Source organism: Carya illinoinensis, chromosome 13, assembly GCF_018687715.1.
Source record: "Carya illinoinensis cultivar Pawnee chromosome 13, C.illinoinensisPawnee_v1, whole genome shotgun sequence".
Taxonomy (NCBI): domain Eukaryota; kingdom Viridiplantae; phylum Streptophyta; class Magnoliopsida; order Fagales; family Juglandaceae; genus Carya; species Carya illinoinensis.
In genome coordinates this window covers 8,768,038-8,785,105 of record NC_056764.1, presented here as the reverse complement: position 1 = coordinate 8,785,105, position 17,068 = coordinate 8,768,038, and the positions used below count along the sequence as shown (strand labels likewise).

The window sequence follows — 17,068 nt, the reverse complement described above, 5'->3', positions numbered from 1 at the left end:
TTGAACGATGTCTGGGAAGGGAAATTGTGAGAAGTTTTGAGAATTTCTCATCAAATCTCATTACCCAAACATACCCTTAATGTACTCATTTTCATACTTTCTTACTTTAGCATAGGCCTTCATTGGGCTTTCGCCCTTTCACCTATAGGGTGCAGCTTGGCTTGATTTAAACTTTAAGTACCCAGAACACATGCAAGCACACTGCAAAATGAAAAGGGTGATGCATATCCCTAGAGAAAAAAATGAAGCAAGCAATGTTCATCTTGCATTTAAACCAGGAAGATTTGCAAGAGGTTCAGGGTAAATGAACTGTAACATTATGGGGTTTGTGTCTTTATGTGCATCCCAGTTAAACTGCTTTAATCTTGAACCCATAAATAAACCAAAACTATTTAAAGTACGTTTTATGTTTCTTTCCCTAGTAAAGCATTAATCTGTTTCTTTCCCCTTTATAGCATTAATCTTATTTAGTTTCAACAATAATCTGAATCAAGTCACAATCCTTACTCCAATAGTTAAGTACATCTCAATCGCTCATGAGAACTCAAACCCATGGCCCCTCCACCCCCAACAAATACCAAATTCTGAAACCTGATAGTGAATGCCTTAATAACACAAACTTCTAATGCAACTTATAATAAAAGTAATGCTTCTTCAACCCTACACGCACTAGAAGTTGGACAATGCATTTCTTTTAAAAGAAGTAGATGAAAAATAGTTCATTGCATTTCCCTTTGCCTACCTTAACGAGAAATTGAGTGGTGAGAGAAAAACAAATAACTTCTTTTAGGGCCTATTTTTCAATCTCTTCATAAGTGGAGAGACTTGGAGGACAATACAGACCGTCCGTTTAAACCTTTAAAACACAATCAAAATCGTAATGAAAAACAAGTTTTGGAGATTTCTCTTCCCTCTCAACAACAGATAGTGGGGGCAAATTGACTTTTTTTCGTGTCCTCTGTTCTATCCTCTCACAAAACTTCTCGCCGACTCAAATTGGCAAACCAACTAGAATCCAGTGTAAATCCAAGAATATTCAAAGCTCTACTTGGATCGAGACCATATATAGTTTGGCCCTCGAGTTGGATATAAAAATCATAGTGAGCAGGCCACCTCAACCATCTCATTTAATAGCATCCCCACTATATGTATGAGAAGAAAAATTTATTCGATGCAATACTAGAAAAACCTCACTCATTCATAAGCCCAAGCTGAGCAAGCCTAGCTCAGCTTCATGGCAGTTTTCACGAGATCATACTTCATAAAAGTATGGATCCATGAAAAAATATCAAAGTGTAGATAATACATACCATCTCCCTCAGACTCAGGGACAACATCCTCTTCCCAAGCCTTCTTGAACAAGTCATCAAACTGTACAGATAACTCACCCTGCAGAAACAAGTACCACACATCCTAAGCCAACCATAGTACTAAAACAATTCATGATCAGACAACCATTCATAACCAGGGATGAAGCTAGGATTGAAACTTGGTGGGGCAGAGGAAAAGTTGAATTAAAGATAATTGCCGCAACCCCACTCAAAGAGACCCTTAATATTTGCTTTACATTACTTATAAAATAAAATTAAAATTAAAAAAACTAGTTGTTTTACATTTTTTTTTTAATTTGACACTAAAACCCTTGATTTTTCTCAAATTAAAAAAAAAAAAAAAAACTACTTCAATATAATTGCGCCCCCCCCCCCCCCCCCCGCCCGCCGCGGCGCAGCAAAAAAACCCTTAAAATTTGTTGTACATTTTTTTTTAACTTGACACAAAAACCTTTTAGTTTTTTTTTTTCTCTCAAATATTTTGTGGGGGGAGGGAGGGCTCTAAATTCGTCCATGTTCATGACACTAGAACAATCGGCAGATAGTAGCTGTATGGAAGATGGTACCGTTATGTTTAATGTGGTGTACATTGAACAAAAGAAACGGCCACTGTTTTGAGAATAGGAAACACCCTCCGGATGGTTTTAGGGACTTTTTCTTTCATACATTATTGCTTTGGACCTCTTCTATTGTATTGAATGGAATGAGTTTTAATGACTTTTACGCTACTATCCATAGCACGTAGTTTGTAATTAGGCTCTTTCTTGTATACTTCCTGTATGCTCGGGCTTTGCCTATTTACGTGGATCAATAAAACCTCTTTTACCTATCAAAAAAAAAAATGTTCATGACACTAGGAAGTCCAAGCTTGAGTGGGGATTTACATATAAACAATAAATATAGTAACTGATAGATTTTTACAAGTTTCAAAGCAAAAACAACACAGTGGAGCAACTCACCAGCTTCTCATCGTTTGTACTCTTGAGACTTTGGACCTTACAAACATTCCACGAGTATGGGTAAGCCTAGAGAAGAAAGTGATAATTCACGAAGGTTAGTAATAAAATAGAAAAAATAACAGAGTAAATTTTTTAAAAGTTTTATGGATAAGTGATGAGTAGAAACCTTGAGATTGCCGAGGTCCAGTCCTTTCTTCAAGCTTGGAAGACTGACCTGAGCAGGGCCACCATTCATAACTTCACGTACCCATTCACCGTTTAAAGCACCTTCAGGAAGACTTCTTTCTAAAGATTGAGAATCATCCAAACCTCCAGGACGAAAAGGTCGGTTGTTGATGCTTCCCCTTAAAAAATCTTTTGTAGGTCCAGCTGCACGAGGCAATGAGCCAGAGTCTTGAGCTCCAAGCATTAGTTCTGATACATCCACCTAAAACAGTGTAATAAACCAACTCCCAGGTGAAAGTCAGAAACAAAGACAGCAACTGAGAATAATACCAAAACCAGATAGTTCTCTCGTTGTTTTATTATCAATCATAAAATAGCAATAAAAAATGATGGAAACTGTTGCTAAGCTAAATGGAGCATCAGGGACCGACAACACATGCATTGAAGAAGTGAGGACCTCATACCTCCACAGAATTGGGTTCCCAGTTTTCTTGCATCGATCCCTTCTTCTTGCGTCTAAATGGTAACTCCCATCTAGGAACCACAACAGAACGCGGTAATGATGGCTCTGGGTGTACTTTTGCCTCTTCAAACCAATCAAAATCCCACTGCCTTCCAGATTTTGCAGGAGAAAATTCCTCAGGGTCTAATCTTGGTGAGAGATATGTCTCTTCTATATATGCTTTAATGGATTTGGGCGTTTCCTTAGCAAATGCTGGTGGCTGAAACAGAAACTAGATAAGTAATTAATTAAAATAGCAAGCGCCCCTTCTTGGCACCAGATCTTTTTTGGTTCTGAAAATGAATAGGCTGAAGGTAAAGCAACATTCAGAGTCTTAAATTAACTTGAGACGATAAACATTTCTCAAAGGTATTAACAACAAAAAATTTTCAAACACCCAAACAAATCCTGACTTCGTTACTTAAAACTCTACGTTTCTACTTGCAGGTCCAATTTGAAAGTGAATGCTTCCCTTAGCTTCCAATATTTATACAACTTATATCCATATATATTCCAAAATCTCCTAGCCAGTTAAAACTTCAAATGCATGGATGACAAAACCAAAAAACGCATAAAACTGAAAGTGTTGCAACAAGATTTAATAGAAATGAGTGCCCAAAATTATCTCTTATGCATGAAATTAGAAAACCAAAATAGTTCTCAAACTAGAAACGATTATATACATCTGTAAGTTATTAAAGCAAAATCACATCGTATAGAAACCCTAAAATCCATGAACCATAATAGAGTTGAATAGGCACGAAGTGAATTAAGCGAACTGTATAGAGCTTTTTATTTCTGAAGCTTAGTGTGAGACGAGACACTGACCAGAATGAAATCAGGGAGCAACTTGACAGGGTTGGAGTGCTCAACCGTTGAGATGGGCTCCACCCTGAGATGGCCACTGTGGCCGGAGAATCCGACCCGGAAAGATAGCTCGTTTGCTGCTTCAATTTCATCCATCCGACGCTCCATGGCCTCAGACTTTTCGCTCGGAAAACCGAGTTTTTGGTGTACACTGCTTGTTTTCTTGCTGGGTTAGTTTTTGGATTCGCAGGGGTTTTGATTTTCGCGGGTTTTGAGTGAGGAGTTGGGAAAGGTGTGCGGTTGGGTGGTACGTGCAGGCTGCAGCGCACGTATGCCCCTTGCATGTTGCACATAGCCCCCAGTTTGGTGGGGAAAAAAAATAAAAAGATACATCAAAAAGTAAAATTTTTTTACATAAACAGATCACAGTGATAATTTATCTAAAACCCATGATGTTGTGGTTTGAGGGAAATATATAGCTAAGCTTATGCTGTTGATTAAGTCACTGAATGAACAGACAGAATGTTAAATCTCTTAAGCCGTTGTTCCTACATGAAATTATACATAACATGTGTAGTAATGTTTTTTGTAAATACGGTAAATGTTCCTATATGAAATAAATTTAAAATTTTATAAAATTTTGGAGAAAAATATTGTTATCTTAAGTATTTATTTTAAATCTAGCGGATGACTTTTAAATTAAGCAAAGTATTTGAAAATCTTTCAAATATTTTAAAAGTCCAAACTAAATGGGATATTTGTAGTGTTAATGAACCAAGCATATTTATTAAACTAATTGAGTTACTTTATTCATCTTCTATACATCACATATATTTGTTATGAGAAAAAAGAAACAAAATTAAAAGATATGTGATGTGTGGTATAGGGTATGATAAATAAAAATTTTATTAAAAGTAGTATTATAAAACAATTAACTTTCGATGATGCATCCTTCAAAACTTTGATCATTACTTCATGAGTCGTATAGCACGAGACGTCTGATCGATAAGGCCAAATGAACTTTTCTTTTTCATAATTTTTTTTTTACTCTTAAACATTTTTAAAAAAATTACAACATCATTAAAAAATACTTACTTAATCATTATTAAAAACAAACAACAAACAAAACAAAATTAATCAGTAGAACCTAGAGTAAGCATTTTTCTTTATCTTCTCTCCCACTTTTTTCTCCACAAAATTTCATCCATTTTCTTCTCTCTCTCTCTATGTTTTTAGATCTAAGCTATATGAGAAAATCTCTGGAAAATTGTGCGTGTTGGGTTGGATGTTTGGGAGGAGAAGTTTCAGACCGAACACAAAAAATGAGAAGTTTGGAAAGTTTGCATTTTTCTACCATTTCTGAAAAAGCTTACGTTTGTCTTTTAGTCTAATAGTCTTTAATGGTTTTTTAGTCCATCTGAAAATCAAACGAATGGCATCTTCTTTTGCCTTATCTAAAAATCTCACAGAACAATGTGTAGTCTCAATAAAAATGACGCAAGATGCCTACAATTATAGCCCACGGACATGGTTAGATGTTGTTGATCTCTCATATCCCCCCACCCTCTTGTTTGTTTTACAACTTTTTAGTGAGATAGAATTTTGAATTTTTTGGATTAATTGGCTATCCGATTTAAGTATTGTTTCATCAGTTTAGGAGTTGTTTCTCTTGTATACAATTTGTGTACAGTGGCATTGCCTAGATCTCTACTAAGAAAGCTCATATAAAAAAAAATGGGGTTAATGTAAAAAAAACCAGAGCCAATTAATCTGTGAAAGAGGCAGCACTGCATGAGGGAAAAAATTAGAAAGCAAAGAGATAAGTCAATGAAATGAAGAAAAAACGCACTTGAGAAGACACGAGGCAAAATTGGGGAAAAATTAGTGGTTGAAAAAACACTATTCATCAATCAAGGGCAAAAAGTAATAATACTCAATCAAACAAGGGCATCAACGGAACAAAAACATTAAATAATACAAGAACCAAGGGTAAAATCATGATATAAAGATCACTCAAAGAAGGGCACAAGTAGAAAGTAAAATACAAGAGTCAGGACAAAACTGTAATAATAACCAGCTAAATAGAGGCAAAATGAAAAATATAATGTCAAACAAAAGTTACTATTCATTTATGTTCACTTAAGGATAGCCACTTTTATAGTATAAGAAATATCATTATCTCTATCAGTTAAGGATACCCACTTTTATCTATTTTTGTCTTCTTCTACTTCTTTTTTAGAATAATTTTTTTTCCTTTCTTATCCCTACTTTTATGACATATTTCCTTCTCTCTATTTTTTTCCTTTTTTGCCCCTAGGTTTATAACATCTTCCCATTTTATTTTCTTCTACTTCTTTCTTGGAGTAATTTTTTTTCTTTTTTACCTTGCTTTTATGGCATATGTCCATCTTTACCCCTGCCTTTAGGACATATTTACATTTTCTTTTCTTTTACTTCTTTGTGTGAGCATTTTCTTTCCCTTCAAATTAGATCAAAACAAAATTCCTTCAAATTTCTCTAAACTCACTAAATAAATTATACGCATTTACACTAAAGGAAGTTAAATTTAAAAACAAGATCTGATACGTCTATATCTAAAAAAATAACAAAATTTCCTCAAATCATTGAAGAAATTTACAGTCGGATTTGTACAAAAAGAAACAAAATCTATTCAAATTTGTAATGATTTATAAAGGATTTCATATCCATATGACAGCAAAGAAAACGATTCACAAAGAAAATTTGTAAGAAACAAATATATATATATATATAGAGAGAGAGAGAGAGAGAGAGAGAGAGAGAGAGAGAGGAAACCAACATAGATCCAAACAAAATGCCTACAAGTTTGTATAAATTCAATAAAGAAATCACACACATTTACACTAAACGAAATAAAACCTAAAAACAACATGTAATTAGTAATATGTGTAAATCTAAAGAAAATAATAAAATCTCCTCAAACCAATAGAAAAATTTGTACTAGGATTTGTGCAAAAAAACCCAAACCTGATCAAATATTTTAAGCTTCATAAAGCAATTCATACCCATATGACGGCAACAAAAATAATTTCTTAGGATTTGTAACGATTCACAAACAAAACATTTAAGAAAGAAATGAATAGAGAGAGAGAGAGAGATGAAAGAGATGGAGAGGTGGAGAGGTGGGGATTGTTCTTCGTGGATGAGGGCTAGATTTCTGTACATCGAATCACTCAATCAGTATGTGGTTGCAAGTCGTTATCAGTGGCAATGATTCTTGGTGGATAACAGACGAAACACAGATGCGAGAGAACATATTGAGCTTGACTAAAGGAGAGGCTACCGGTTGTTCTTTGTTTGAGCGGCCACACTTCATCTAGTGACGGAGAGAGAGGGAGAGGAGTGGTATAGATAAGATTGGGAATTTGGGAGAGGGAGAGAGTTTCATGGGAAACTTGGTGTAGGCACTGGAGGAAAAAGAAGTGGGAGAGAGAGAGAGAGAGAGAGAGAGAGAGAGAGAGAGAGAGAGAGAGAGAGAGAATAAATATTTATGGCTTTCGGTAGGAACGACGTCGCATAGGGTGCAAGTTGGGTTGGGCTTGTACGAAATTTGTTGGGGGGTAGGGGGTGGGCTTCTGGTGTTAAATTTTGGGCTTCCCATGTTGGGAAAAAAATACTACTTTAAATATCGGCTCATGTATAAATTATCATAAAAAATAATAAGTGTTCATAAAATTTGTATGAACAATACTAAACTCTTTAAAAAATAAACATTAACGTTGGGAGGCATGTTATTTTCTTCACTTTTATATTTTGTGATCACTAAATTTATTTCTTACATTTTAGTATTCTATATTATTTTGTTTTTGCTTCTGACTATTTTACATGTGATTAGTTACAAATTTACAATTAAAAAGTTCTTCTGCTTTATTAGGCCCCATTTGGATAATAAAAGTGTTTCATTTCATCTAATCTCAACTCATTATTACAATTTTATCAAATTTTCACACAAAATATAATAAATAATTCAACTTTTTTAAATCTCAAAATAATAATTATATCACAAAATAATATTCTAATAATATTTTATTCAACTTTTAACTTTTATCTAAAATCATTTCATCTCCTGTTCAAACCGCACCTTAATGTTTAGAAAAATGTTTATGAAAAATTTTCGGATAGATTAAATTGATACCTTTTTTTTTCTAAAACTATGAAATAAACTGTCTTTGAAGTTATGCAGTGATGAAATTATTATTTTTAAACATATTTTTAAACATTTTTAATACCAAATGTTCATGAAACTCAAATAAGGAAAGTAAATCCTAAAAGAATGGAATCAAATTTGTAGGAAAAAACTTTTTTCTTCAGTTTTTAGTTAAATAATCATATTATTAAAATATTTGAAACTTTGTATTGTAGTTTGTAAGTTTTAAATTATAATATTATATGTTTATTTTGTAAATAATAAATACACAGCATATGCATCAAATTATGACTATTAAAATTAACAATAATAATTTGTTCTTATTTTCATTCTTTTGTGCTATAAAGACCAGCGCGCTTTTATGAAAAATGATCATTCATAAATCTATTTAAACAAATTGATACATTACTTTTTTTTTATATATCTTTTCATTATTACAGGAGCATCGACCATATTTATAAATATTTTAAGTGAAGTTTCAAAAAAAGAATGGATCATCTATGTAAGTACAAAAATAAATCAATTTGGACAATTGCATCAAAACAAACTCAACATCCTCTCATCAATCATGTAACTGATGTAACATCATAAGCATTCAAAATCTCTTGTGATCAAAGTTTCTATGTTGTAATTATATGCTTAAATAGAACACTGAATTGTATATAAACTCAATATTTTTTTCACTTTTTATTATGTTTAATTTAACTTTTTTAAATTTATAGCCTCTTTTAAATATGTTTGAATTTTTTTTATTTACCTTCTCATTTATTATTTAGTACTATTTTTTTTTTCTCAATTGGGCACACGTGTAATGCATGTTGTGTCATTCCTACTATATATATATATATATATATATATTCTATTATAGTAAGTGTGTATCTAACTACTAAATTAATTTTTGTGTTTTCCGTTAACTTTTCTTCTTTCTTGTTAAGTCCATTTGGATTCTCCGTATGTATTCTATTATAACTTTATTCTTTTGTGTGGGTTTAAAAGCGAGGGCATTCTCATCTTTTCGATGGGATTGCTTCGGAGGGTTTGTAGGTTTAGGTTTAAAAATGAGGGCATTTTCATCTTTTTTGTGTGACTATGTTAGTGGGTTGGTAGAGGGTTTTTAATCTCGTCTCTTTCTTGGGCCTCTTCATTTTCTCCGCATCTTCTTTCTCCTAAACCAAGCTTATTTCTCTCTTCATCTTCTGCATTTTCTTCATTTTGGTGTTTTCGTTTCATTGATGCATTTTTTTTTTCATTTCATTATTTACAAATTTTTTAAAAGATATAATTTTTTTGGTTGTTTGATGGTTTTTTTTTCTCTCACTCTATGTGGTTTTTTTGAGTTAGATGCAAGTATTACACAAGGAGATGCAAGATTCAAGCTCCTTGGTGTATAGGGATGTTAGGTTTGTTAAGTAAGTTTTAATCAAGCAATGTAGTTTTCTTTTTCAAGCTGATTTAAGCAATGTAGTTTTCTTTTTTCCCAAGTTTTGATCTTAGTTTGAGGATTCATGTAGCTTTTTTTTTTTTTTCATCTTGTGGTATATGAAAATGCACTGTAAGAGGGAAGGAAGCTCACTGTGCGACAGTGAAAAGGCGTGCAAACAGAGCCACCCCAATAGTGAGGTGCCTAGCGACAATTTCTATGTAGGTCGCAACGACTTGGAGTGGTTGGAGACATGGCTCACGGTGGGAAACACTTCCCCTGTTTCGTTATGGTGCAAATAAAGCACCCCATTAAAGCCTTTTTAATGACTGGGCACGGAGGTGATCCGGGGGAGGAGCAGCGATGTGGTTGGCTTGGCTTTGGGGGAGGTGAGGCTGCCAGACGTAACAAACACTATGGGCAACGAGGAGGCTATGAGGGTGTAACTTCATGAGAGGTTATGGCATGGACAAACATAGTAGTGGGGTTACTTTCAGTGGGTTTCACTTTATTTTTTCCTTTGGATCCAATTTTTTTTTTTGTTTTCAAAAAAAATATATATATGGAGGGGTCCTTGCAGAGAATATATGGATGGACATGCATGCCCAAACTGTACGCACATGTTTATACAAACACCCCATGTGTCGAAAAATGAGCCATATCTGTTAATTGTGAATTGCTAGGAGATTAGCAACAATGTCTCTGCCGACATAATTTGTTGTTATCTTGCCTTTGTGTTTTTTGGTAATGAGCTAGGGAGTTTTCGTATTTAGTATATTCCCCCAACCAATGTTGCCTGTGTTTTACTAGAGATTGGGACAAAGTGATAAAAAATTTATTTATTTTTTTGACTACGTAAATTTATATTCATTTAATTCAAAAAATAACGACTATTGAGTAGAATACCATAAAATTTCTTAACAAGTCTCATCCCTTCACTCGTGTACGATCATATCAAAGAAGCAATGTCCACCATAGGCACTTGATGATGATGAAGTATTTGAGAATTATAACCCAACTAGGTAAACGTACATTGCACGTGCTCTTTACCTAGTGTGTGTATATATATCCTATAATATTAAGTGTGGATAGTTGTGTACAATAATTTTTTTTATGTTCCATGTATTATTCATCCATTTTTTTGCTTTTCGATTTTATCCCTTTGTTTGGCCAAATGTTATTTGTTTGGTTCATTGTTTTTCCCGTGTTTTAGGGTTAAAAATGGTTTTTTCAGATGACTTCTTTACTATCATGTGATGTGATGTTATGTCAGTAATATTATCCTATAAGCATTTTAGGCCATTCAAATCCCTCTCTCATTCTCGGATTAATCTCCCTCCCTAGTTATCTTTTAACTCAGACCCCCTCTCTTTTCTCTCTCTACCTCACGGCCCTTGTCGTCGTCTCATAGCTCTTTCACTCCCTCGATTTCTCTCCTTTTTACTTTCAGTGGCTCCCAGCGATGCCATCCACCACCTCCATTTGTAGCTATACTCTTGTAGACCTCGACTTCTTCTTCCTATCTCTCTCCTGTGCTCTCTTTCCCTCACTCTTTATTTCGCCTCCGTCGACCCCCTATCCAGAAACCACCAAATACCAACACTAAAGCCCAGCCATGCCCAAACATCAAAAAGCATCACCATCAAACTACTAGATCTATCTAGATCTACAACAAGAGCTACCATGACCACTCAGATCCATCATGAGACCCAACACGCACGGAGGATATTCACCTGGCCAAAGCCGTGAATATGTTGGCACTTTAGCTTTCACACTGACATATTCATGACCACCAAATCTACAATGAAAGCCACCAAGACACTCATATCCATCATGAGACCCACCGTGCATGAAGGATATTCATCCACGAAAGCCCTCATTCGCCTCGAACATGCCCTTACCATGGCTAATTCTTCCACCATCGTCCAACTTTTTTCATCTTTAGGTTTGTTTTATGTAGCGTTGGATTTTTTTTCATATCATTGAAGTTGCTTTGAGGATTGCAAATGGGTTTTAGGTTTCTAGATTTCTAAACAAAATAGATAGATTTTTTTTTTTCTTTGCATGTTGTGGCTTCCTGCAGTGTTGGGGTTTTTTTTTTTTTTTTTTTTTACTTTTAGATTTAGCGTTGGGTTTTTTGCAGCGTTGTATGTCAACTTTTTACTATGAATGAAGTATATGCTGTTATAAAAATAAATAAATAAAGTCCTCTATCTTCAAATTTCATAACAAATAGGGTAAATAAATTTTATAAAAGCCAACAAAAACATGTTTAATTATTGACTTATGCTATGTGCAAAATACAATCTCTATGTACTCCTCTGCACGTCCATATATGTCAACTTAAGTCAGTGACCAAAAAATCCCCTTCAATCTGTTTAACCAAAAACCCAAATGCCATCCAAATTTAATTCAAATTTCTACCCAACCCGCACCAGATCTTATTTCTCTCTGACATTTGACTTCCCTTTGCAACTCTGTCCACCGACATCAACCTGCTCAGCTTCTCCACCACCGTCAGCCATTTTTCTTTACCTGAGTTATTAAAGACTGCCAGAGTTGCAGAGCTCAAGTGATTAACATCAATCACTAGAAAACTCACTCAATTCAAAACAACAAGATAAATCTGAAGCGGAAAATATTTTAAAAAGTTCAAAAAAAAAATGAAATAAAGACAATAGAAAACTCCAAGATAATCCAATATTGACATAGAACTTCGCAAATTCAAGCTTTGTTCAAACGTATAGGAAAAAAAAAGGAAGAAGAAGAAGAAAAAAAAGAGAATCAAGCAGCCAATAAATCAAGAGCTAATGTGAAACTTCAAATTTAGTTCAACTCTGATCCTCTAGTCAAAAAATACTAATCAGAAAAAGAAAGATCAAAGAAGTTCTCAGATCTAGTTAACAAAGATCCATCCTAGGAACTTTAAGAAAAATAAATGTTTTAGAGATAAATAAATTATATAAAAGTAATTTATAAACATAAGTTATTGATGTGGTTCGTTAAATTATAAAATTTATAAAGTGATATAGCAATTTGTTCCTGTTCAAACATGAATCAGATTGTCATCTTCCCATTTCTCTGTTTCTACGCCCACCCATAGTCCATACACCATCAATTAACCGTATTTTGGTAATAATCTACCGCATAGGAATTAAGAGGGCAATTGTCCAGAAAAAGGTCATGTACTTATCAAAAATAAATGTAGAGTACGTACAGATTTTCTTTTCCTCTTGGTGTGTAAATTTTGTCATATTTCCATACTTTCTTTTTTTAATTATCAAAATATAAATCCAAATTTCGTTTACTTCATTTAATAATAGGTGAATCTAAGGGTGTGCATTCGGATCCAGATCCGGATATCCAGCCATGACTGGATCCGGATTTCAAAAACCGGACGGTTATCTGCCCTGGATTAATCCGGATCCAATCCGGGCAGATAACCGGATTCTATCCGGATATCCGGTTTTTTTTTCCTTTTTTTGGCTTAAATCCGGATTGAATCCGGGTTTTTACATATATATATATATTTTTTTTCACAAGACTATAACCTAAAACAATGTTTTATAGCACTTTAAAAAAAAAAAAAAATCTGATATCATCCTTAAGTTGCTAAATTTCTTTAAAAAATAATTTAAACACTTTTTACAAGAATTTTATAAAAAATTAAATTAAAGAACAAACTAATTAAAAATGCAAAAGAAATAATATTGTTGTTACATCTCAATGCAAAATATAAATTTACATAAAACAAAATAAATAATAATACATCACAACTAATTAAACTATTACATAGCAATGCAAAATAAATAACATTGTTAAATATTTTCTCGATCATTTTAACGTTTTGGTGAATATTTCCTCCATATCTAGTGTTGGACACTTTTTTCTCAGCACGAACCTGGATAACAAAATGAGAGAAAAGTCAAGAAATGAATAAGAGAATCAGACTCATTTAAATCCATCTGCTCTTGGACCAGTCAGCCTGGTAAAACATTATTGTAACTATGTGATGCTTGCAAGCAACAAAAAAATAAACCCCCTCAGTCTATAGTCCTCAACTAGCCAAAAACACAACTGTGAAAATTAACAGCAAAATAGTCATAAACCACTGACACAACCATTATTTAGCAAATTGGCGATTGGAGATAAAGGCAAGCTATCTCATATACATCACAATAATAATAATTGAAGAAACAAATGAAATGAAAAAAACAAAAGACCAAAAGGAGAGAATTATGGATGGCTAGGCCACATTTTTACCTCCAGCAAGCTACCATAAGTTGTAGGAGATAAATGTTGCAGGGTACAATGATCTCCTTACTAAACTTAAAACCGATCCTCGTGACGATGCAGAAAACCTACCATGCCAGAAGAAAACTTAGAACTGAAATGAAAAAAGCACAGCTAACATACTCACATGGCTATAATAAATATTGTGTAATTTAGAGCTTTAATAAATATCATTCAAACTTTGGTTCAACAAATATATATGACTACAGAGAGCAAGGGAGCTAGCCACAAAACATGCCAACCTTACTGCAGCAGCTGATTCTCTACCCGAGAGCAATGATGAAAATAATCAAGAAGGGCACTCGTAGCAAACAAAAACAAATAATCAAAACAGGTTGAAAACAGTATTTTGATGAAGAAGTAACACAACATTTTGATGAAGAAGTAACATCAAAATACTGCAAAAAAATCTCTGAAAAATATAACATCCCCCAAGTGGATGATACCAAGCTAAACCAATAACACATTTATAACCAATTGAATCATAACATAATAGAAGAACAAAACTATTGGATATTATCTATTTCTATTCTAGATTGAATAGAAGAACAAAACAATAACGCATTTTTTTCTTTGTAACGAGCAATGATATTGCTCTAGCCTCTAATGATGTCACAGAGTCACAGACCATGCTGTACCGAGTAATGATATCTAAAATTGTTCCGATAGAAGAATAAACAGAGAGGACATTTTGACTTCGATTTGTAGCAATAAAAAAAAAAAGACGATTAAGAACATCAACAAAACCAAAACAAAAAACAAAAAATAAAAATCAAAACAGTGAGAAATTTTTAGACAGAGATCTGTAGGAAATTTCGAATCAGAATGCAAAACATTTAAACAAAAATACCCATGTAAACCAGATACCAAAATGACTTAGATCTAAACAAAATCTCTTCAAATCTATTGAAATTTGTTCAGATTGTATGAAAAAAAAGAAGCAATAAAGAAGAAGAACAAAGCGAAAAAAAAAACCCACAAAGATAGAAAAAAGAGAAATCCCAAAAAAATCCCAGAGATCTTTTGACGATAGGCTACAAAAGTAAGAGAAAAAATAAGACTTTTATTTCCCTATCAATCAATAGGGGAAGAGAGAGAGAGAGAGAGAGAGAGAGAGAGAGAGAGAGAGAGACCCTAGCACACACGAAGGAGAACTCGAGTTAGGGTTAAATGGACGATAGCCTAGTCACTGGTGGCGAAGGATCTAGCAAGCAAGTTAGGGTTTCTGGCAGGGGGTGCGAGAGGATCGGCAGGGGGCAAGCGAATCAGAATTTCTATGAAGAAATTAGGTTAGGTTTGTTTTGTTTTAACATTTAAAACTGGTTACGGATATCCGGTTATAAAACCGGATCCGTAACCGGGTCCGGGTGGATAATAATTAATTCTTACCCACCCGGGTGTAATCCGGGCGGTTATCCGCCCGGATTCACCCGGTTTCCGGGTTTCATATCCGGACCGAAAAAAAAAAATCCGATCCGGATGAACACCCCTAGTTGGATCCCTCAACGGACTACTTTTTTTTCTTAGATCCCGTTTGGATAGTTATCTTAATTCATCTGATCTAATTTCATCTTATTTTCTTCGTAAACACTACTCAAATATAAATACTTTTTAATTTTGAATATTCAACTTTTATTATATAATCATTAAAATTTTCCAAGCTTCTAAACAAAATATAAAAAAATAATTTTTTTTTTTCAAATCTCAAAACAAAAATTAAATTAAAAAACTATATTCAAACAATATTTTAACATTATAATATTTTTATTCAGCTTTTTCTCTCTCATTTACCAAAATCCAATAAAATATTTTAACAAAAATAACTTTACTACTATTCACAAACTATTTTATTACTATTTACATATTTTTCATTTAATCTCATCTGATCATCTAAACAAGGTCATAGTTATTGAAGACACTCCTTCAATACACAAGACCACCAACTCTCAAAGAAATCCAACCGCTACAAAACTAAATATGGCAACTAAGTCCAAAATCCTCTAATTGTATTTCAAACCATATCCATAATTCATTTCTTGTAAAGTTCGAATACAGTTTGTATTAATCTGTGTATATGTTCTATATGAAATAGAAGACTCTCGTGTACTCTCATGTTGTGTGAGAGCAAACACTTGAATTTCATTTGTGTTTATTGGTAACAACTGCCATTCCTCCATGGCTATTTGGTGGTGACGTGATCGGATGTTCTATCGGATTTTTAGAAGGGATGGTGTGATATTTCTCTACCGTATAATCAAATGAAAGCATTACATACCACCTAAGAATTATGTCTCAAACTCTCACGTTATGCACTTGTCAATGCCTTTCTAATTGTTGTATTAAAAAATATCTTTTAATTATCTTTAGAATAAAGAAAATTAAAAATTATTCGTATATTGGTTTTTTTAGGGTGCTTGTTGAGTAGGCAAATTGACGTCACTATTGTTTGACTATCCCGTCTAACAACACATTCAAAAAAAAATTGTATATACATCACAAAAATCGTACAAGTCCAACAAAAAATCTCAACAAAGTTATAAATTGTACAGATCTTCACATATGTGTGGGTAGATTTTTATGGCTTATGGTTGCGGTCGTGGGTCATAAAACTCGCATGTAGTTCTTTAACTTACAAATGCACAGCAACAACCTTGGTCTTGGGTCATAGAGAGTCATGACCAAGTTGTGGTCTTACCATCATAGACTACGACGACTGTGAGTTGTAACTTGTGATCCATGATAACGAAGAGATAAGCTATCTTAGATGAAGAGGAGAAAATAAGAATAAAAGAAGTGAGAAACAGAGAAAGGAGAGATAATATAGAATGGTAAACGGCCACTAAGACATGAAAGGTGTGAGACTGAAGAGTTTTTCCAAATTCTATCATATATTTCATATTGAAGGTCATGTGTATTTATACACATTTGAGAAGAATCAATTTTGTTACAGTAATGCGGAGAAATGTAATTGACAGCTCATAATCCTATTTCTAGAATATTCTATTATTATTTATAGAAAATGACTAAATATTATACGTTAATATGCCCCCTCAAGTCCAATGTGGTGTCAACAATATTGAGACTCATACAAAAAGAAAGAAGCTTATCAGAAACTAAGGGTTTGGTAAAAACATCAGCAAGTTGTTCTTTGGAGCTACAGAAAGAGATTTTAAGACCTTGAGCAGCAACTTTGTCCAGCACAAAATGGTAGTCAATGTCCACAACTTCTGTGCCTTTGACAATGTAATCCCTAATTCTTTAAGCATGGTTTGTAACTATATTAAATCAGCTGCAGTGGAAGAGAGTGACTTGTATTTAGATTTTGTGCTCGATCGAGCTACAGTCATTTGCTTTTTGGAGCTCCAAGAAATAATGTGATTTCCTAGAAAAATAGCGAAACCTCCT

General features: G+C 33.6%; 1 protein-coding gene and 1 long non-coding RNA gene across 5 annotated transcripts in view; both read right to left on the bottom strand.

Moving 5' to 3' along the window:
• Positions 1 to 4,103, bottom strand: part of LOC122291849 (DExH-box ATP-dependent RNA helicase DExH11) — a 37,296-nt gene extending 33,193 nt beyond the window's left edge. For 2 of the 4 annotated variants that reach the window (XM_043099867.1, XM_043099869.1), the window contains exons 1-5: positions 3,786 to 4,103; positions 2,920 to 3,189; positions 2,457 to 2,717; positions 2,291 to 2,356; positions 1,311 to 1,389 (exon numbers count right to left, since the gene is read on the bottom strand). In XM_043099867.1, coding sequence (XP_042955801.1) covers positions 1,311 to 1,389; positions 2,291 to 2,356; positions 2,457 to 2,717; positions 2,920 to 3,189; positions 3,786 to 3,932 — 823 coding nt within the window. In that variant the 5' untranslated portion in view covers positions 3,933 to 4,103. The remainder of the gene's footprint in view (positions 1 to 1,310; positions 1,390 to 2,290; positions 2,357 to 2,456; positions 2,718 to 2,919; positions 3,190 to 3,785) is intronic. The other 2 variants (XM_043099866.1, XM_043099868.1) reach the window with 2 other exon arrangements.
• A 9,043-nt stretch (positions 4,104 to 13,146) lies between these two features.
• Positions 13,147 to 14,901, bottom strand: LOC122291486. Its single transcript, XR_006236645.1, has 3 exons — positions 14,797 to 14,901; positions 13,634 to 13,731; positions 13,147 to 13,271 (listed from the first exon to the last, which is right to left on the bottom strand). It is a non-coding gene; the product is annotated as an uncharacterized LOC122291486 (long non-coding RNA).
• Between the last annotated feature and the right edge of the window lie 2,167 nt (positions 14,902 to 17,068).